At 44.2% G+C, this 13964-nt stretch overlaps 1 protein-coding gene across 1 annotated transcript; it reads left to right on the forward strand.

Annotated features, from left to right (window-relative positions):
- The first annotated feature begins 4582 nt into the window (after positions 1–4582).
- On the forward strand, positions 4583–13703 carry C13H16orf89 (chromosome 13 C16orf89 homolog). The gene is made up of 7 exons (XM_035131840.3): positions 4583–4732; positions 5723–5870; positions 6592–6706; positions 8319–8454; positions 9423–9527; positions 11635–11709; positions 12290–13703. Exons 3-7 carry the CDS (start codon positions 6638–6640, stop codon positions 12358–12360), a joined length of 456 nt encoding a protein of 151 aa, XP_034987731.3. The 5' UTR covers positions 4583–4732; positions 5723–5870; positions 6592–6637; the 3' UTR covers positions 12361–13703.
- The last annotated feature ends 261 nt before the right edge of the window (positions 13704–13964 follow it).

Below are 13964 nucleotides of genomic sequence, written 5' to 3' on the forward strand. Positions count from 1 at the left end.
AAGATGCCCAAATCCTACACTATCCGAAAAGGTACAACAATTTTTCAAACCATTTACTGAATACATTAAGGTAAAGGGACCATGATTGGCAGCCACCCACCTCTCATGGCCTGCCATGCAGAAACATTCTTGAATAATGTATTTGTGAAGGACAATTGTCAGGAATTATAATGCTGTTTTTTGAATACAGTACAGTGGTACCTCGGTTTATGAACACAATTGGTTCCGGAAGTCTGTTCATAAACTGAAGCGTTCATAAACTGAAGCAAACTTTCCCATTGAAAGTAATGAAAAGTGGATTAATCTGTTCCAGGCAGTCTGCGGAGTACTTAAACTGAAGCGTTCATAAACTGAAGTGAACTTTCCCATTGAAAGCAATGGAAAGTGGATTAATCTGTTCCAGACGGGTCCGCGGAGTACTCAACCTGAAGCATACTTAACCCAAAGCATGGGTGTAATTGGTTCTGGAAGTCTGTTCATAAACTGAAGCGTTCATAAACTGAAGCGAACTTTCCCATTGAAAGTAATGGAAAGTGAATTAATCCGTTCCAGATGGGTCCACGGTGTTCGTAAACCGAAAATTCGTAAACCGAGGTGTTCATAAACTGAGGTTCCACTGTACTAGCACTCTCTCCTCTCTTCTCACTGCCTTGCTTTATTTTCTTTAACTCACTTGCTTTGTTGTTATTGCTTTTTGTGTATTATAAAGTGAAAATAAAAACAATCCCCCCGCCAAAATTGGAATTGGAATCAGGACTTATCCAGGGCTATGCCACCTGATAGTTCTATTCCCAGCTCAGCTGGATAAATGCTTGCACAGTCACAATTGCTTGCAAAAGGGTGTTTTGTCAAGGCACGAATAAGGAGGGGACGGCAACAATGCACCAATTTAACCTTGAAATGTCAATACAACATTTAAAGGGCATCTCCCCTTTAATTTTATGCCAAGAGCTAGCAGAGCATGGTGATGGCAGGGGAAATCACACCTGCTCAAAACACTCAAATTGCCTGTGATAGAGATGGCAACAGAGATAGTGGGAGACAAGCTCTTCATTGTACTTACAGAAAATCTTTTTTAAGAATTGCTTGATTCTTTAGGGAGGAAGTTGGCAGAGGGGAGAGGGTGTTATTTTTTCCATGACTTCTACAAAGCAACAGGATGAGACTTAGCAACCTTGTAAAAGTTTACAACCATGTCAAAAAGTGTTTTTAGAACACTTTCCCTTGGTCTTTGGCTGATTGATATCCAATGCCCTTTTAAATGTGTGTTTGTTTTTGTTCATATTTTTATTACGTGTTTTGTGTTTTTTACATTGTGATTTTTATGTTGTGAACTGCCCTGAGATCTACAGGTATCCAAGATTGTACGGTATACAGATTTCTGATTTGCAGCCTGTGTTTCCAGTTAGGGCTTATCCACACTTATCTTTTGACCCACTATTTCCAGGCACATGCCCACATTTTAAAACTCCATGTCCAAGTGTTTTTCTTTCTTCCTTTTCTTCCCCCCCCCCCTGATCTTTCCCCATGAAAACCTGCTCTTTTAATGCTCAATCAGAGCAAACATTGATTCAGGTTTTCTGCAGATTGCCATTTCCTCCAATTAAGCTTTAAAGAGTGGGTTTTTGTGGGAAAAGATCCAGGGCAAAAGAAGGAAAAAAGGGCACTCAGACACCAAGGTTTAAAGTATGGACTGTGCCTGGAAAGAGCAGAGGAAAGGTAAATGTGGATAAGCTTTTAAACTCTGCAGAAAAACTGGACTGAGAGAAAACAACCAGAGGCATAATGCTAAGATGCCACTCAGCGTAGCTATTTGTTGTTGTTGTTGTTGTTTAGTCATTTAGTCGTGTCCGACTCTTCGTGACCCCATGGACCATAGCACGCCAGGCACTCCTGTCTTCCACTGCCTCCCACAGTTTGGTCAGACTCATGTTCGTAGCTTCGAGAACACTGTCCAACCATCTCATCCTCTTTTGTCCCCTTCTCCTTGTGCCCTCCATCTTTCCCAGCATCAGGGTCTTTTCCAGGAAGTCTTCTCTTCTCATGAGGTGGCCAAAGTATTGGAGCCTCAGCTTCAGGATCTGTCCTTCCAGTGAGCACTCAGGGCTGATTTCCTTCAGAATGGATAGGTTTGATCTTCTTGCAGTCCATGGAACTCTCAAGAGTCTCCTCCAGCACCATAATTCTTCGGCGATCAGCCTTCTTTATGGTCCAGTTCTCACTTCCATACATCATTACTGGGAAAACCATAGCTTTAACTATACAGACCTTTGTTGGCAAGGTGATGTCTCTGCTTTTTAAGATGCTGTCTAGGTTTGTCATTACTTTTCTCCCAAGAAGCAGGCGTCTTTTAATTTCGTGACTGCTGTCACCATCTGCAGTGATCATGGAACCCAAGAAAATAAAATCTCTTACTGCCTCCATTTCTTCCCCTTCTATTTGCCAGGAGGTGATGGGACCAGTGGCCATGATCTTAGTTTTTTTGATGTTGAGCTTCAGACCGTATTTTGCGCTCTCCTCTTTCACCCTCATTAAAAGGTTCTTTAATTCCTCCTCACTTTCTGCCATCAAGGTTGTGTCATCAGCATATCTGAGGTATAAAATTCCTTAGTTGTTTAACTCTGCTCATTAAATTGTAAAACTGGGACCTGGAACATGGTCCTCACAAGACAGAGCGCTAAGTCCCTGTGGATCTCCCATCTCACAGAGCACGAATCACTGCAAAGGAATAGGCAGACAAGAAGTTCACCCATTTATCTGTTAGAAAAGGAGAGCAATAAAAAGCAACATCCACTGTATACACAAACACCTTAGACTGAACTGTGGAATATTTATGGAAGAAGCCTGAAACACTAATTTAAAAAGAGAAATTCTTAAAGAAGAGGAGGTAAACTTGGCAACTGAAGTTGTTCAAGCTGAAAGCTCAGAATGGTTAACTCAGGGGGATTGGAGTAGATTTGATTTGTTACCTGAAGGGTGTTTGGATTGGATTCAGGTCTCTCTCATGCTGAAATTCTAGAAGAAATAACCACTGAGAAGAACCAGAATACATGGACTGACTAAAGGGATCAAGAGGAAGATGAAATTCATAGCACCGTAGAGTTGGAAGGAACAATGAGGGTCATCTAGTCCAACCCCCTGCAATGCAGGAATCTTTTGCCCAATGTGGGGCTTGAACCCACAACCCTGAGATTTTCATGCTGTACCACCTGAGCTACCCTGCACATCCAGGAGAAATGATTTGTGCAAATGATTCATCGGAAGAACAGCACCTGGACATTCACATACCATGCAAATGTTTCCTGAAGGTGTCCATGGAGTCATAGTGTAGTGCTTTGTCCCTCCCTTTGACAAGTATTTGCACAGATAATATTTTGCTTTGAAAGAGTGGAGCAGGGCACTTCCCAGGCACCGCTCGGAAGCAACTGGCACTCCTCCCTGGCAGAGCCCTTCTAGCAAAGCATGCTGTTCCTCCTTTTCCAGCTGTTGATTTTCCTCAACCTGAATTTATCCAGATGTGAGGACAAGAGGAATTCGATCATCTCCGCACTGGAGAAAGCAAGTTTGTTCCTGGAAGAGCAATATAATGAACTCAACATAGATGGAGTGCTTGGATATCGTCTGTTGCAAGGTACAGTTCCAGCTACTTTGGAGGCACATAGCACAACCCTTAGGCATGTTTACTCTGGAATAAGGGCTTATCCACACTTACCTCCCCCCCCCACTTTCCAGGCATGGTCCATGCTTTAAAGCTCTGTGCCCAAGTCCGCTTTTGTTTTTTAAAGCTCCGGAGCTTTCCCCACGAAAACGCGCTCTTTGAAGCTGAACTGAAGCAAACAGCAATCCCCAGATGACATTTGCTCCAACTGAGCAGCTTTTATTGGGAAAGTTTAGGGCAACATCTGGCACATGAAGATTCAAAATGTGGCCCTTTGTCTGTGAAGAGTAGGGCAAAAGGTTAAGTGTTGCTGAGCTCTAATTCTCATTATGTTCAGTGGGGCTGCCTCCCTAGCTAAGTGTGTTTTAGACTAATTCTTCCTGTTACACCACCTTCCTTTCTTTCTTTCTTTCTTTCTTTCTTTCTTTCTTTCTTTCTTTCTTTCTTTCTCTCACTCACTTTAAAAATTGCCAGCTTCACTCGTCAAGTCTGGGTGTGACTTTATTTTGTAGTTTTCCAAACGTCTTTCTTGGCTGAGGAGTCCTTCCCACACCTCTGAACATTAAAAACCAAGCAGGTTTTCCTTCAGGGTCTTCTAGACAGAGGCAAAATGGTCTTTGTTATAACACTGAATGGAGGGTCCAGAAAGTAAAGAAATAAGTGTACATTTATTTAGGGGGGTGGGGAGGGTGGGAGAGAAAGAGAACACTATTGCAGAAATGTGAAGAACTGAACTTTGGGCTATGTCTAAAGCTAGTCCTACCCAGAGTAGACCCATTAATAGGCATTAATGACTCTACAATGGTCTACAATGAATAGAACTTAGTTGCATATAACGGGGTGGAGGGGAATTGACCCACCCCCAACTCTCCATCCTTTAGAGGCAGAATTCAAACATCTTCTTTCTCTTCTCTAAATATCCAGCGTATCTGAATGGAACATTGTAGAAATGGGCCTCGGTGTCTGGATTAGAGTCGGAGCAAGTGCGAGTGCGACGCTTGGATGCGAAGGTGTCAGCTTTGATCGAAAAAGCAAAGCATGCTCTAGAGCAGAACGAGCCAGATTCTTACAGAGGTAACATCAAACCTCACCATAGTGGAATATGGGTGGGGTGGGGCCTGTGGCTAGAGAGGACAGTAGGCAGGCAGGAATCTGTCTTTAGGGCAAAGACGTTCCCCAAATATCTGCTATCCCCATGTTTCAAGGTGACTTATCACAGGGGTGGCAAGGCTCAACCCCAGGGGGAAATGTCACTCTTTCTGGCCCCTGGAACTCACCCCAGGCCACAACCCTCAATGGCCCTGCTTCACCCAGAAATGTTTCTGCCTGGCTGGAATGTGTCCCTGAACTCTGATAATCCCTCACGTTGGACTGGTTGGAGGATGCTGTCCGTGTGAGGTAGACCTCAGGTGGCAAAATGGGATGGGCTGCCCCTGTGGGAGACAGAAAGGGGTGTGCAAGTGTGTGCAGAAATTAGCCTACTGAACAATGGTAGAATTTGCATGCATTGCTCCACCCTCTTTTGCTTCTGGCCCCACCCACCGCTGGCATATGGCCCCCAGGAGGTTGCCAAGAAGGGAATGTATTGATTTTTATTTGCAAATTAAATAAGAAGAAAAGAGAAAAGAAGAAAAAGAGAGAAAATAAAATAAATTATGATAAATTTTAATATATAATTTGTACTAATAAAAACAATAGTTTCACATTGCAGTAACAGTGATCATCAGTATATGAATCTTAAATGAAACATATAATGCCAGCCCTCCCTATGTTCAAATAGGTATCCACACAAAATTGACATCTGTATGAAATATGTTTGAACGTAGGGCAATGAGGCCCTCAGGCAGGATGTACCTGCCTCTTAGTCATGTAAAGGTCACAGATTCACTGTTGTCATCCATTCCTACCCCTGTCCTATTGGGACATAGGAAGCTCCCCTATGCCAAGTCATAGCAATGGTCTCTCTAGCTCAGTATTACCGTATTGTCTACAAACTAAGTCATTGCAAAATAATAACAAACTATTATCTCTTCCCCTTGCCCCCCCCCCGACCCCACTTTGCAGCATTTCATCAAGCTTTAAGCCCAGGGTTTTGGAAGATTCCCCATCAGTGGGCTCGGAATGACCCTCCTGTTTCTTTCTCCCCAACCAACGGCTCATGTCTGGACTTGGGAACAAGCGATTCCTGCATATCCAGCCTGCTAGGATCAGGGTAGGAATTTCGCTTACCTCTCTGTCATACGTGTCCAGAAGAGGGCAACCAAAATGGTCAAAGGCCTGGAAACGATGCCTTATGAGGAACAGCTTAGGGAGCTGGGTATGTTTAGCCTGGAGAAGAGACAGTTAAGGGGTGATATGGTAGCCATGTTCAATTATATAAAAGGATGTCATATAGAGGAGGGAGAAAGGTTGTTTTCTGCTGCTCTAGAGAAGAGCAATGGATTCAAACTACAAAAAGAAGATTCCACCTAAACATTAGGAAGAACTTCCTGACAGTAAGAGCTGTTCAGCAGTGGAACTTGCTGCCAAGGAGTGTGGTGGAGTCTCCTTCTTTGGAGGTCTTTAAGCAGAGGCTTGACATGCATATGTCAAGAATGCTTTGAGGGTGTTTCCTGCTTGGCAGGGGGTTGGACTGGATGGCCCTTGTGGTCTCTTCCAACTCTATGATTCTATGTTTCTATACCTATTGTTAACATTATGACTCTAGATCAGGGGGCGGCAAATACTAGGTAATGGCTGGAACCCCAGGAGTCTCTCGCCACCTAGAGATTGGGATGCATGCAGCAATATCTTGGTTTTACACCACAATACTGGAGTGTCAGAATCAGCAACCTCATGCAGTCCAGGTACCCCGAAGCATGGGTTGCCTGCTACACAAATCTCTCGCCTGTCTGGCTCTTGAAATTGCCTAATGCCATGCTTTTCTACAAAAGGGCCGGTGGCACACCTTGCCTTGTTCCAGATAACTGCAGAAACATCATGATAAAAACACACTGCTCGGGATACGGCCTGTCCCACCAGCTTTTCTACTTCCTGTTTGCAGAGATGGTAAGGAGTTGGCCATGTGCTTTGCTAACGGGGCAGAAACATTAATTTTTTGGGGGGGGCAGGGGTAGGGAATGGAAATGAGCCTAGCATTATGTTCAGAATATCACCTTTCATCCAGAATCAAGAACCTTGGATGAAATGTACCATGAATACTGCAACTGTATTACTACTAGAATAGTACTACTCTGGTGGTGGTGGTAGTAGTAGTAGTAGAGTAATTTACTTCCCACCTTTCACTCGCAGGACCCAGGACCGGTGACAATTTAATTCAGAATTAAAAACAGTTAAAACTGGTTAATGTTTGCCAATGACTTCTAAGGCACATTGCACATAAATGTGTGTGCATGAACAGATTAGTCAAATATTCATAGAATAAGTTGTACTGTCTGTATTTGATGTGGTTATAACATTCATTGTCAATATTTGATAGCATTTGATAGTTGACATGCATTGGTTTAGCACTGGGTAGTATTTAATGGTTGACATGTAATGGTATTTAGTATCTGAGAGCAGCTGTTAGGTGGAAAGCACTTATATTTAGGGCTAGTAAAGGTAAAGGGACCCCTGACCATTAGGTCCAGTCGTGACCGACTCTGGGGTTGCGCGCTCATCTCGCATTATTGGCCGAGGGAGCCGGCGTATAGCTTCCAGGTCATGTGGCCAGCATGACAAAGCCGCTTCTGGCAAACCAGAGCAGCACATGGAAACGCCGTTTACCTTCCCGCTGTAGCGGTTCCTATTTATCTACTTGCATTTTGACGTGCTTTCGAACTGCTAGGTTGGCAGGAGCTGGGACCAAGCAACAGGAGCTCACCCCGTCACAGGGATTCGAACCGCCGACCTTCTGATCAGCAAGCCCTAGGTTCAGTGGTTTAACCACAGCGCCACCTGGGTCCATATATATTTAGGGCTAACTGCATGTAAATTGTGTAAATTGCAGTTGGGTTATGGGGTATAGGTTTTGTTTGTTTTTTAAGAATCCTTGCTAGGAATGGGGGTGGTTTCTTGCAGGACCACAATGCAGCCACTATCTTGGTGAAAATTGCCCTTCCAGTGCTTCAGTTATCAATAGAAAATTTAAAGAACTATTATACCACTTTAAACAGTCATGGCTTCCCACAAGGAATCCTGGGAACCATACTTTGTTACGGGTCCTGAGACTACTTAAGAGTCTATTCCCGTTCCAGAGTGACAATTCCCTGGGAATTACTAAGGAAAATGAGTGATTGTTAAACCACTCTGGGTATTGTAGCTCTGTGAGGGGGAATAGGGGCTTTTGCCTACGAAAACAATCACAAAATGCCATCAGGTTGAAAGCACACTCATTTTGAATCTTTTAAGCTTCAAAAGTCTCATTCTGGATTTTCCCACTCAAATGTGTCCTGGCAAAACTGGAAAACTTCAGTGTTTCGAATATTCATGAATATTCACACTGGTTCTCTTTACCGTAGTAGGTAGTTTAATGATGGTCTCGGGAGGGGGAGCACAGACTTTTTCTCTGATTAGCTGAATACTTCCATTCTTCACCATCCCTTTCTCGATAAGCAAAACTGTGCTACAAGATGGTATAGGAAAAACAGTCTTTCTTCCCCTGCTTCTTGTTCACTTCTAGAAAGGATGCTCGGATCCTCTCTTCCACAATGCACAATATTACAAGAGTGTGTTCTGTCATTTAATGATGCAAATCAATGTCTACGCTGAAAGGCAAGCGCTTCTAGGGACCATGGGAGACCTTTTTACGGAAAACAGTAAGTGGCCTTACTGCTGTGTTGTAGTCACTATTGGAAGCAGTGTGCTTCACTCAGGGAACCACTTTACAGTGGTACCTTGGTTCTCAAGCTTAATCTGTTACAGAAGTCCATTCCAAAACCAAAGTGTTCCAAAACCAAGGCATGCTTTCCCATAGAAAGTAATGCAAAATGGATTAATCCGTTCCACCAGACTTTAAAGAACAACCCCTAAAACAGCAATTTAACATGAATTTTACTATCTAACGAGACCACTGATCCATAGAATGAAATCACTAAACAATGTACTGCAGTCACACAATCAATCAGTAGCTGAATTGGGGTCCACACAGTCACAAAAACAAAACAAAACAGAGCCGCAAAAACAAAAACACAAAATAAATAGCAAAACAAACAAACAGACTTCAGCGTAATACTCAAGACTGAAGTATGGCACTCAAAACGGAAGTGTAACACTCAAAACGGAGCATGTTCGGAATCCGTAACACTTCCGGGTTTGTAGTGTTTCGGTTCTACGTTGCTTGAGCACCAAGGCTTTTGAGAACCAAGGTACCACTGTATAAAAATAGGACCAAAAAACCCTCAGAACATTTGTGGTAGGAAAAGTTAGAGGATTTCAACAACAACAACCACAAAATGCAGATATAGGCACTGAACGGTAATGAAGCAGTATGTCCACCCTAAAACTTTTGCGGGCATGAATAAGGTTGGAGGCAGGATTGTGTTGGGCCATCCCAATAGCACCATGAGCACAAAGCATCACAAATGCATAATAAGAAGGGCAGGGCCCCATGGAGACATGTGAGGCTACCATCTTTGCTGAAGTTAAGCTGGTCCAAGTCTGCTTGGTGTTTGGGTGAGAGACTGACTGCTGGGAAACCACTTTGGGTGCCATGATGGATGGAAAGAAGCAAGGAGGGATGGAAGACAATAGTTGCCATTTAACGTGTTTGCATTCTGTCTCTCAGTTTTGTTTTGTGGCCTGGCTGGATTCTCCGACTTCTATAAACCACAGTGGCTGGACATCATTCTCAACTGGCAAAAAAAGGAAAGAGGATGTTTCTGGATGTTTGGTGAGTGAGCACTGCTGTTTGATTCATCCAGTGCTAGAGTGGCAAATCTATGGAGAAAATGAATGCTGCAACTTGAGTAGAGTTGCTACAAATTCAATAGGATTAGGCAAATCTGTGGAGGTTGAGGATATCTGTGGCTCCTAACCCTGATGGCTAGGTTCTGTCTCCACTGCCAGAAGCTCTGAATTCCAGGGCTGGAAACCACAGGTGAGAGTGCTGTAACACTCAGGTCCTGCTTTTGAGCTTCTCATAGGCATCAGGTTGGCTGCTGTGAGAGCAAGACGCTGAGCTAGATGGGTCACTGGCTGAACCAGCAGGTTTTCTTATGTCCTCACATTTTTAAATATGCACCTGCATTTCCAGTGGAAATAGTTCTGTGTGCAATGGTGTGTGTGTGTTAGAATCATAGAATCATAGGGTTGGAAGAGACCACAAGGGCCATCCAGTCCAACCCCCTGCCAAGCAGGAAACACCATAAATAGCACAACCACGTGTTGCAGAGTATCAGAAAAGGACTTAGTCCAACATAAATGCAATGTCCACAGTCATAAGTCGTAGTTCATATGTCATAGTTCATATAGGGTATCCATATGGAAATAAATCAATTCAAAAGTACTTGCAAATAGATGTAAATGCTTGAGTTCAACAGAATGAGGTGTTCTCCAGCGTTTAGGTAGGTGGCAACGAAGCGTCCGAATGAAGGTCGGGTGGGGCATGGGAATATCCACAAGTGAAGACAAAGTTCCTAGGTTATATACCTTGTTTCGCCACAGTTGGCTTCTTCAGTAAGCATGTAGCTATGTATCATAAAGGAATATAAAGTCAGTCTGTTACCACCCAAAAAACCAGTAATAAACTTCTCAATGTAAGTACATACCTTTCAAAGACGGAGTACCCTGTTTCTCATATTTTAAGACATACCCATAAAATAAGCCATAGCAGGATTTTAAGTATTCAAGGAATATAAGCCATACCCCGAAAATAAGACATAGTGATAGGCGCAGCAGCAATGCCGGCCGCGGCAGAAGGAGGAGGAAAAAAATAAGACATCCCTAAAAAATAAGCCATAGTGTGTTTTTTTGAGGAAAAAATAAATATAAGACATGTCTTATAATATGAGAAACACGGTACTGACTTGATATATAACCTTGATATATAACCTTGATATATAACCTTGATATATAACCTAGGAACCTTGTCTTCACTTGTGGGTATTCCCATGCCCAACCCATTTTGGTTGCCCTCTTCTGGACACGTTCCAGCTTGTCAGTATCCTTCTTGGACTGTGGTGCCCAGAACTGGACACAGTACTCCAGGTGAGGTCTGACCAGAGCAGAATACAGTGGTACTATTACTTCCCTTGATCTAGATGCTATACTCCTATTGATGCAGCCCAGAATTGCATTGGCTTTTTTAGCTGCTGCATCACACTGTTGACTCATGTCAAGTTTGTGGTCTACCAAGACTCCTAGATCACATGTACTGCTCTCAAGCCAGGTGTCACCCATCTTGTATTAAGGAAGTGCAATTGTGGGCGAGTCTACTGGCTGAGGAATGGGGAGCGTGGGGAGCGCACCACCCCCGGCACCATTGGGGAGGGGGGTACCATCGCGGCCGCTCCCCCGAGCCATGCCCCTGGGATGCACGCCAGCCACGCTCCCACCTGCTCTCTGCTCCCGGAGCATGCAGCTCTGCCACTGGGCGAGTCTAGCTTTGTCCATGCCCTCCGAAAACCTCCCCCTTTTTAACTTACTCTGGTTTAATTCGCACTGGCTGAGGGATTTACCCTGGTGTATCTCTGGCTCAACCGGCATAAGGTACCCAAGCTGGGAAAGTCCAAGAACCGCCAGATCCAAACTCTCATCTTGGCAGATCTTGGGTTTGGATTGCACTGTTGGTAAAGAATAAGGCTACAATCCTATACCTTCTTACCTTGGAGTAAACCCTATGGACGAGAACGAGACTTACTTCGGAGTAGATGTATCTATGATTACTCTGTAAGTCCCATCAAGCTCAGTGGGAAATCCCACTGAGTAACATGCACAGTTTGCCTTTGTAAGTTTGTGGCTGAATGAGGACTCACATTCTAAAGCACTTCCTCTGTTAGACTCCTTCAGCCCAGTTTCTGAAGACAATCACAAGGAAGCACGAAGAGTTAAGAGAACGGAGAAGATTCTTGAAGGTAAAGATAATGGCAACTGGTGTGGGTGCATAGATAAAAATTGTTTCCCAACCTATCACATATTTTAAAAATAATGTACCAAGTCACCCATGAGTAGACCCATCAGATCCATTGATTTCAATGGATATGCTACTCCTAGTGTGTCTAATACTTTGTTCAGAGACCTGCATTGGCTACCAATTTGCTACCAGGCAAAGTTCAAGTTGTTACTATTAGTATATGAAGACCTTAACAACTTGGGACCAGTTTATCTGTGAGATGGCCTTACCCTGGATGTGTCCACTTGACGGCTTTTAGCTGCAAAACTGGCACATAATTACAGGTGCAACATAATAATCGTTCCATCTTTGTAAGACACCTATAAAGCAGAGAGCCCATTATTGAGACTATATAATTTGTGGGAACCTCCCCAGAATTTGCTAAACTAGAACTCCAAGCATCCTTTGGCCATTGGCCATGCTTCCCGGTGCTGATGGGAGCTGTAGTTAAGCAACAACAGAAGGGCCAAAGTTTCCCCACCCCCAGTTTAAATTACAACCCTCTCTTCCCTTTGATAACCAAAAGTCTCATTTCCTTGCAGGTGAATGCTCTTCTCACAACACTGCCGTGGCCGTAGGAGCGATTGGAGGATTTCTCCACTACGAGTTCTGATGCTTTTCTGCTTCTTTTTTCTTATGCCACCGAGCTTAACTTTCTGGCTTTATTATGCAGTGCAGGAACCGTTCAAAAACCAATCGCTCTTCTCTCTAGGTACATTTTGGGTGCTAGTCAACATGACTGTGCTCTCAACATCCCGGTCAACAAGGGCGCTGGAAAAATCATCTTCACATTGTGGGGTGCTGTGCTGGTACCTCATTAGGACGGGGAGTAGAATAAGACCCTGGCACATCACTGCCCCCCTAGCATGGGGCAGGGGCAGTGAGGTGCCAGGGTCTTTGGGGCTTGAAGACCTCTTACTATTTCTGCAGCAGGGTCTCTGCCTCCATTGTCCTAGAGTCGCCCAATGAGCACGAAAGGGGAGCTGTTTAGCCATGGCATGCTCCAAAGCTAAGCATTTAGGAACACTGAAAACACAAGGTGCTGCAGTTTTAAGCATAGCTTCCAAGTCTCCTGTTTTCCCCAGGAAACCCCCGTTTTTAAAGCCGTTTCCCGCTGTCATCCCGAATGGTGAAATATCCTGTAATTCCCCCGGATTTCTTCCAGTGCCACTCTGCCCATTTCTGGGCACCAGAAATCGGGCAGCGCCGGCACCGGAAGTTGCTTCTACGCATGTGTGGACATGCATAGAAGTGACTTCTGGTGCTGCTCTGCCCATGTCTGGGCACCAGAAATCGGGCAGCGCCGGCACCGGAAGTTGCTTCTACGCATGTCTGGACATGCATAGAAGTGACTTCTGGTGCCACTCTGCCCATGTCTGGGCACCAGAAATCGGGCAGCGCCGGCACCGGAAGTTGCTTCTACGCATGTCTGGGCATGCATAGAAGCGACTTCCAGTGCCGACACTGCCGATCCCGTATTTTTCTAACCGGGACTTGTTTATGCACACAATGGAACACAACCTAAGTCAATTTCTTCAACCCAAGGACCACATACCAGTGGTGTGGGTGGGACCAGAGGCAAAAAGTGAGTCCCACAACAGATGTGGCTCTTAACCTTTGAACAGTAGGCTGCATTCCAGTCACATGAAAGTCAGAGGCTTCTGCGCAGAGGTTTCTGTTCTAAATGTCTGGTACAGATGTGGCCTCAGACGGACAGCGCCATCCATATGCACTTACATTTTAATCTCTTTTATCCAATCGAATTAGGCTCCTCACTTGTCTATCTGGCTCCATTTGCATTGTTCCTTTCTTCGGCACCGTATGCTATCCTGCTTCTCCCAGTCTTCCATATCTCCTGCCGTCTCTATAGTTTTAACCAAATAATTGCCATTTCCATCGATGTGCCACCCATGTACTTACTCTATCTATTTTTGCAATAAACTGCATTTTCAAGTACCCTAAGATCTGACTTGTCGTCTCTCCACCTGGATCCAGCTCAGGTTTCTGCCATGGTTGATTACGATTTTTGGTTCAAGACCTCAACAAGCATTGTTCAAGTCTGCATTCCATCTACACTCAAGTTGTAAAAGTGTGTTAATAAACCATATTTCTTAAAGACATGACAGTCTCTGCTGTGCTTTGATTCCTACCGTGTTTCTCATATTATAAGACATGTCTTATATTTATTTTTTCCTCAAAAAAACACACTATGGCTTA

Source organism: Zootoca vivipara, chromosome 13 (genome assembly GCF_965207765.1).
Source record: "Zootoca vivipara chromosome 13, rZooViv2.hap1.1, whole genome shotgun sequence".
Lineage (NCBI taxonomy): Eukaryota > Metazoa > Chordata > Lepidosauria > Squamata > Lacertidae > Zootoca > Zootoca vivipara.

Bases quoted from the DNA above. Each gene is read 5' to 3' on its own strand.
- C13H16orf89 (XM_035131840.3), top strand. From the start codon at position 6,638: ATGATAAAAACACACTGCTCGGGATACGGCCTGTCCCACCAGCTTTTC. The intron at 8,455-9,422 runs GTAAGTGGCCTT...TCTGTCTCTCAG, and splicing joins AGACCTTTTTACGGAAAACA to TTTTGTTTTGTGGCCTGGCT. The intron at 11,710-12,289 runs GTAAAGATAATG...ATTTCCTTGCAG, and splicing joins AACGGAGAAGATTCTTGAAG to GTGAATGCTCTTCTCACAAC.